Below are 8176 nucleotides of genomic sequence, written 5' to 3'. Positions count from 1 at the left end.
TCATATCAGACCTGCTAGATACCTTGCTAGTGAGTTAAGTGGCTTGGAAAAGTCAAGTTTGTCCATATCTTGGCTCCTCATCTTGATCCTCACAAGATAATCACATGCAATCCAGGGAAAACTCAAGATTCTGACGTCATCAGCAGCACCATCTTCAGGATCTTGCGATTTCAAAGATCTCTTCACCCATTCGGGATGATAAGTAACCTGATACCAAGCCGACGCCTTCCTTTCAAAAATCGCATTCTTTTCTTCATCAGAAAGTTTCTCAAAACTTTCTGGATCTTCCATCTCCTCAAACTTCTGCCTGAATTCTTTCCTCAAGAGAGCGTATGAATGTTGGAGCTTTTCCTTGAGATCACCTTGTTTCTTGCTCGAATATTTTGGCATCGACCATATATGTCCAGTTACAAGCTCTTCCTCCCTCTTTACCTTGTATTGGTCGAGAAGACCAAGGATTTGTCCATCATATGAACATTTTTTGTCCCAGGCATCCTTTATAAACTCAGCAGAACCAGGAACGTCTAGGGACAAGTCATAAGGAATATCACTGGGAATAAAAGTCATGTCTGAGGAAGCAGAGATGCCTTCATCGTACGCACCTTTGACTTGTCGATACAGCCTTCCGAGAATTTTTGTGGACTTGTACGATTGGTGGTCCTCTTTTCCCATAAAATCTGGATACAGTTTTGGCTTTAGATGATGTGGCATTGTCACCTGCTTCCCGGTCTTGGGCGTGTCAACAGCGATGGCTGCCAGCTCAGCAAGTTTGATACAGTTATCATCTAAAGCACCATATTTACTCCGATCAGAGAGAACCACATGCGCATTGCATATGGCTCCCAGGTTCTCATTCACCATGTGCTCCAAGAAAAATCTCTTTATGTCCTGTAATTAACAAAAAATATAAGCATCGTAATCGAATCGTGTATAGAGACAACTAGAAGAGAAGTTACCTGATGCGCAACTTCGCGCCTCAGAGATTTGGCTTCTCCACCATCATACATCATTGGTATAAAACTCTCTTTCCTTGGAGGGAGAAGATTTTCATCCCAAGTAACAAAATAGAGGTCACCATCAAGATCACTTCCAGAAGCTTCATTTGCGTGAGGGCGATCTCCCTTCTGAGGGAAGATGAGGCAATCGTACAGATGGTGCAAATCAGGGACATCAACTGCTTCCAGAATCCGTACATCCCCAGGGTGGAGGCAAGGATTCTTTGCAACAGCCACGTGTCCTTTTACCACTTTACGATTATATTTCATATTAGCAAATTTTGAGCCATGCTTTGCAAAACATTTCTCCAGAGAAGGAGAAGAGACCTGGATAAAGCATTGACCTTGTTCCAAAATCCCGAGCTCATCCAAGCATCCCATTAACCACCTACCTGAAGAAACTGAGATTCTTGTCTTTTCCCTGAGGCCCCAAAGTTGGGCTGCCCTGATGCAAGTCAACATACCTCGTAGATGAGGTTCAGTTTGTGGCATGAAACCAGCACTTAGCATCATTGCTGCTGTATTTCCTTGGTCAGCACAAGACGAGCTCAGGACATCAAACGCGGCATGGGGATCCACAAGCATCTGGTTTAGCATTCTGACCATCGATTCCTGCATTGACCAGAATATTTCATCTGAAACATCTAATGCCGAAAGCAAAGTTACGATTTGCCGGTTCAGAAAACCGGGTTGAAACCTCGTCCATGAGCATATCTCTAATGTTCGGTGTTCGGAAGCAAACTTGGTCATGCTTGGCCTCAATGAAAGCTGTTTCCCGTCCTCTTTTTCCGGCCAAATGGCAATGACACCCTTGCAGCCGGCAAATCTGATCTGGTATGCACTTGGAGGGTCCATATCAAGTTTCAATTTTTTGCCACTTCCATTGAAAGTTCTGGGGTGATTTTCCCAATGCCATCGGAAAACACGTAGTTGTTCCGTTCTATGTCGGGAAGATCGAAATTCACCACCTCTGATGGAACCTCCACAGTGGCATAAGTGGATGAGAAACACTGCCCCATCCTCGCAGCAAATTTGGCGACATTTCTATTGCTGAACTTCCCCATCCACTTCAATATTTCTGTGATTTTGTAAGTCTTGTCCTCTGCGAAAAACCAGGCAGATCGATCCCTCAACTGATTGGATGAAAAGGCCATAAAAGAATACTTTCGGCCACATAAGTAAAACCCATCCATCATAATGGATTTCACTCTATCATGCACGAGTGTTTTCTGATGATATGCATTTGATGAGATATCCCTTAGAATCGGAGCAACAAATGACGTAAAAACACTTGGATTCATCGACTGCATGGCTTCATCCATAAACGTAACTCTTAAAAATCGATCAGAAACCTCTTTATAATGCCTCAGGACCCTATTGGAGAGTTGAACTTCGGGTGGAAGACAATAAGCTTTTGATGGAGTGATTATTAAGCGATGAACCTCCACAAGATCGTCTATCTGAGCAGGTCTACAAACATACTTAGGGTTATCCAATAGCCATTTTTGAACGCGATTCAGCCTCCTGGAAGCATCAAACACTGGATTTTTATAAGACCAAATATGCCTCAACGCAGCTACATTGATTTCCCTAGGTTGCTTCCTCAGAAGATCGTAAAATTCATCCAATAATTGGTGCTGATTGAATATTCCCTTATGCATAACAGCATTTACCAAGAACATTACCTCGAAAGATATCCCTTCTTTATGATGAATCGAAAAGAAATGATCAGACATGGGCTTCCCAAACTCAGGTTCGTTCTTCACGTTAAGCTTCTTTCTAAGGGCGTCCACCTGAACCCTTCTTTCTTTCAGGTATGTCATAGCTTTCTTTAACTTCAAACCATGGCGTGGACGGATGGAAACTTTATATGAATTGCACCGACCGATTGCTCCACCAGGTGTGAAGTCAGTAGTCCTTATCCAGGGATCATCATCATCCAACGTCTCAAAGGGAAACGGCTCTGCGATGTCATCGTCGGCAGTTCTATAACATATCCGAGGGGCTGATGTTAGCTGCAGCATGAGACCTAGAGAGGTCGAGCATTGGTATTGCTTGATCTGGTGAATGTCTCTCGCAAGGAACTCTATCTTGAAGTTGCAATTTATGACTGCATATTTGTTAATGCCTTTGAATTTGAAAGCAACTTCCTGAGAGAAACAGAATCTGCATGATCCATCAAATGGATCGACTAAAAAATCAACTCCAGTAGGAGGTCCTTTCCAACCAACAAGGAATGACTCCTGGTCAGCCCAGGTACCAATCTCGAGTTGCACATCAGGGAATCTGAATGGAACAATTTCGCTCCTCCTTGTGTTCGATCGTGCTGAATTTTCAGGCCCCATTCTAACTTTTAATGCTCGATTATTGAAAAATAGCTCAGTTTGCCCAGCCTTATCTCTGGCACGGGTTGCTGACTCATTAGATGCAAAATGCACAAATGCATGTGGCTCCACTTTCTTGTAGTCGTCTTCTCTTTGGATTTCATCAAGGTTTGTAACATCAAAGTTTGGAGAGGACTCTAGTGGGGTCCACGAGTTCTTCAGTCTGAGGCGCCAAATGAGGCCAATTTCTTCTTCCAGGAATTTCAGAAGATCTTTTGCTGTGACATCTCTATCAAAACCACCGAAACTAACTTGAGTCACTACAAATTTGTCACCTTCTGCTTCCATTTTTTTTCAAACAGTGAATAGCTTCAATTATGTTGAGTAAAACGAAGCTGCAAACCCGATAAAAGAGATGAAAACATGAATGAATGTATCTGAAATTATAACCAAAAGGGAAAATGAATTTGAACTCAGGACCGTTGAAGAATTCTAAACAAAACTATATTCATACAAACTTTCTTGAAACAAAGCAGAGACAAAATCAATAGAAAATTAAGAGGGAAACAACCATGCGTCCAAAACCAAATTCTTAGAACTACATCTATTTGAAATCTATATAGTCTTGCAGATCGTAAATAAAGCTGATTAATAACTCACTTGAAAGACAAATGAGTAAACTTACATGTTGCTCGAAAACTGCCACGCCAGAGCAAATGGCAGATAGCTCAGTCAGACTCGAGGTACACACAAAAAGAGTTTTGATTCTGTGAAGAGGGAAACAAGATTACCAATTTTATCAAATAAAACAGCAATGAAATGCAGCAAATACACACAAAAAAAAAACCGAATGAAACGTGAGGTTTTGGAATGTATTTCATCAATATTAACCTAAATTGAAACAAGAGGTTTTGATTCTCTTTTATTATTGTTGTTCTTAATAACGGAGCAGATCAACCAATGAATATAATCAATCAGAAGGAAAAATGTAGTCAAACTCGATAAACACACGCACGCGCTCACGCGCATGCGCTCGTACACATTTTCTTCGTGACCAAATTAATGTCCAATCAATCATGATTCATCGACTCCCAATTTACCATGAGGGAAAAAAAATTAATGTCCAATTAAACAAACTCAACAAAACAAAGCAAATTACTTAAGCATACTATAAAATGTATTGTATCTCCCGTTGATTATTAGAAGCAAATATCCTCAAATGGTGGCTTTCCGAGCAACCATACAGAGATTTTCCAAAAAAAACTACATCAATCAAACACAGAATTGTCCAACCACAACAAACAAACAAAACCCAACTTTTTAATTTCCCTTCAGTTTCTCCATATATACCAAATCAATTCCCATGAATCAAACCAATGAAAGAACCAGAACGACAATAATAAACCAACGAGAGAAAAAGCTCTAACCTTGATAGCCGATCGTCCAGCCAAAACCCAAAAATCTATGATCGCACTGGAATAGAGCAGCCACACAGAGATAGATAACAATTAGAGAAAATAATGTATGAGCGATGTCGATTTAGAAACACTAAACAAAAGCAATATATATACACACACACACACACAGAAGCAAAAGATAAATAAAGGTCGAGCCTTTTTGTTATGGGTACCTTTGTTTTGTTGTCCAACTTAGGAAGGAAGCCGCTTCAGCCTTCACAGAGAAGTTGATTGTGACCAGCCACAGTAACTGAAAAGTAGTGAGATTTTGAACACTGAAGAGAAAAGGGTTATACAGAGAATTTATATTATTCTTTATTTTTTGATTTATTTCCCGCTTTCCATTTCTGCAATTTATACCTACCTTCCATCCTCCGACTACATTCAAGTCAATTGTGTATAATAAAAATAAAATATGACCAAATTCATTTTGTTGGAACCCTTTTTTTTTTTGAAGAGATTTTGTTGGAATCCTTGGCAGTAGCCACGAGGAATGATATTTTTCCTTTGGAGAGTTAAAATGAAAATGATTGCATGAAAAAAGTTGAGGGTTGAATAGTAAATCACAATGTTATTTTATAAATTCAAGATAATCTTATTATTATTATTATTTTTAAATTTAAGATATTCTTATTATTGGGTGTGTAATTTTTGCTTGATTTCATGAAAAAGTTAAGGGTTGAATGGTAATCACAATGTTATTTTTTTTTTATAAATTCAAGATATTCTTATTATTTTTTAATATGTTAGATATTCTTATTATTGGGTGTGTAAGATATAAAAAATAAATAAAAAATAAATAAATAAATAAATAAAAATTGGGTGTGTAATTTTTTCTAAATTCAAGGGGTTTCAATTGTTTAATATTGCCTTTATTTATTGACTCAAATACAGTACCCTTTAATGAAAACAGTAACTTTATTCACGTATCTGGAAACTTTGGCGACTTGAATTGTCCATCTGCCAATGCCTATTATTATACCTTTCGTTTGTCCACCTCCTCTAGTGATAATTGGGCTTAGTACTAGTTGTCAAGGTGAAGATATTTATAACAAACAAAAAACTCATATTCTATATTTAAAAATACAAAAAAGAATTTGAAGAAACAAACCTAAACTAATGACTTTATTTGTCCAGTACACGCTTCCTACCAGATGTACAATCTGATTAAGATTCTATGTTTTCAAAGAAGTTTAATAAGTTTAATCTAGTGTCAGATGATCAACAAGAAGCTCAACAAAAAATTTAAATAACTGAATAATGCAAGCGATGGACGATTTCTTCCAGAAAATCGAATGAGGAACAAAATTAAGACATACTTATCATGTTTAACGATTGAAATTTTACTACATTTTAGGGAGGCACTATGAAACTCGGCTAGAACACATGATTCAAATCACACAACATATACAATAAATAAACAGACAAATAAATAAATAAAAAGAAGGCTCTCTAAAAATACTGCGAAATGATTCCAAGTACTTTTCATAACTGAAAATTAAGAATTATCCTAATAATGGGTAAAAACTCCCCACATCACAGTTAAGCAAAAAGCTCCCAATCCAAAAAGAAAAACATAATAGAAGTTAAAAGTACATTGCAAGTAATGTTCAACACTCCAATACCCACTCCTCCAAAGCCTTGTAGTCGTCTATTGATCTAAACAAACCTCTATGCATCACGAGGGCACTGCAATCCAACATTTTAATACAGTCAGGATACCATTAATACAGTCAGGATACGACACACGGACGATATATAGAACACCATTAGAGAAACGCTAAAAGAATAAATTTAGTTTCTTCCAATGAAAAAAAGAAAGGAAAAATAGGGTGACATGACATACTGTAGGTTGAAGTATCAATCTGCTCAGGAAGCTCCTTAATGTCCACCTCAAACCTCTCTTGGACCTGAAATAAATAAATATAAGATAATTAGAGCAACATAAATATTAACCAAGAAAGTTCAACTTAGTTAACTTAAAGAGTAAAAGTGCCAAACCTGATTAAGGACGTCAGTGTCTGAAGCAGATGAAACAAAAGTTATGGCCAGACCTTTTGTCCCAAACCTGCCAGCTCTACCAACCTGAACAAATGCGAAAGTAACCGTCAGTGAGACATAAGAAGGATTAAGATAGAAAAGCAAATAAAACAAAAAAAGAAAAACACCAACCCTGTGCAGATAAGTATCAGCAGAGTCTGGCATGTCATAGTTGATGACAATATTGACCCTCTCAATATCTATTCCACGACCAACCAAATCTGTAGCCACAAGAATTCTCTTATGGCCCTCCTTGAAACCTTTGTAACGTGTCAACCTAAGAAACAATTAACACATTTAACTCACGGTACAATGTCTATAAGAGCAAAACCTGAATATGCAGTTTAATTAACTAAACAGTAACAAGACACAGTTGACTGATACAACTGAGAAAAATGAATATACAAACCTTTCTTCTTGAGACATGCCAGAGTGGATGCAAATAGATGGGAAATTACACTCCACAAGCAACCTGTTTAGCTCAGAAGCTCTATTCACACTTTTGACAAAGATAACAACTTGATTGAAGTCCAGTGCATCAAGGAGATCATTTAGCTTGCGGTTCTTCTCCAACTCACTCAGTTTGATGTAGTGCTGCAAATATAGATACAGTTAATAAAAACATCAATCACATCAACAAAATGGAAATTATAAGAGGGCATCAACTTCCAAACACATACCTGGACAAGACCATGAAGGGTCAATTTCGCTTCGTCGTCGACATATATTTCCATAGGCTGAAAGGAACAAATGTTACAGTGAATCAATTACGATGTTCCACAAGCAAATGAAATCAAGGACGGATGCATCTTTGATTGAGATCCTGTTTCATCGATTTGTCTTCTCAGGTTTATCATGTAATGAACCCACATAGGACAACCACCTAACCTCATTTCCCAGAATTCCAAAAGAAGACGACAAAATGGAAACTTGGACAATAGTTAACAATTTAAGTGGTAAGACAGCATCACTACCAGATACTCAGACTTTAAAACACTTACAGCAACCCCACACTGATAGCTAAAACATCTCACAGATCCTCCCCCTGCTCAACAGCACTGATTTACCATGAACGATACTAATGGCAAGTGCATATGATGTTGGAACCACCCGATTCTCCATATAAGGATATTCCAAGAAAGTCCGTGTGAAATAAAAAAGCGATAAGACTTCTAAAGTGAAGTCGTAGGTTTAGGCCATGGAACATTACATCTTGCATAAATTTCTTGCAAACTGGTCGGATTTCTTTGCTGAGAGTTGCTGAAAACATCATCACTTGTTTGTCATGAGGAGTCAACTTGAAGATTTCCTGCACATCTCTTCTCATATCTGCAGAAGAGTAAGACGTCTAATAAGAGGA

General features: G+C 38.1%; 2 protein-coding genes across 2 annotated transcripts; both read right to left on the bottom strand.

The window, feature by feature from the left end:
* On the bottom strand, nucleotides 1-3667 carry LOC139881142 (RNA-dependent RNA polymerase 6-like). Its single transcript, XM_071865658.1, is given in 3 exon segments — nucleotides 1-888; nucleotides 957-1870; nucleotides 1873-3667. Coding segments are annotated over 3 exon segments (3597 nt in total).
* Nucleotides 3668-4518: 851 nt separating this feature from the next.
* On the bottom strand, nucleotides 4519-8140 carry LOC139881131 (DEAD-box ATP-dependent RNA helicase 15-like). The gene is made up of 11 exons (XM_071865650.1): nucleotides 8027-8140; nucleotides 7497-7553; nucleotides 7226-7410; nucleotides 6949-7093; nucleotides 6778-6861; nucleotides 6619-6686; nucleotides 6402-6465; nucleotides 5141-5154; nucleotides 4950-5051; nucleotides 4670-4792; nucleotides 4519-4582 (listed from the first exon to the last, which is right to left on the bottom strand). The coding sequence occupies exons 1-11, from the start codon at nucleotides 8087-8089 to the stop codon at nucleotides 4519-4521; spliced, it is 969 nt and encodes a 322-aa protein (XP_071721751.1). The 5' UTR covers nucleotides 8090-8140.
* Nucleotides 8141-8176: the final 36 nt, after the last annotated feature.

The sequence above is a fragment of the Rutidosis leptorrhynchoides genome, unplaced genomic scaffold, assembly GCF_046630445.1.
Source record: "Rutidosis leptorrhynchoides isolate AG116_Rl617_1_P2 unplaced genomic scaffold, CSIRO_AGI_Rlap_v1 contig117, whole genome shotgun sequence".
Lineage (NCBI taxonomy): Eukaryota > Viridiplantae > Streptophyta > Magnoliopsida > Asterales > Asteraceae > Rutidosis > Rutidosis leptorrhynchoides.
The sequence above is the reverse complement of the archived record's forward strand: the minus strand, read 5'-3'. Positions and strand labels throughout refer to the sequence as shown.

Coding starts and splice junctions, on each gene's coding strand:
- LOC139881131 (XM_071865650.1), bottom strand. CDS start 8,089: ATGATGTTTTCAGCAACTCTCAGCAAAGAAATCCGACCAGTTTGCAAG. Junction 7,094..7,225: donor GGCATGTCTCAAGAAGAAAG/GTTTGTATATTC, acceptor ATTGTTTCTTAG/GTTGACACGTTACAAAGGTT. Junction 6,862..6,948: donor CTGATACTTATCTGCACAGG/GTTGGTGTTTTT, acceptor GCATTTGTTCAG/GTTGGTAGAGCTGGCAGGTT.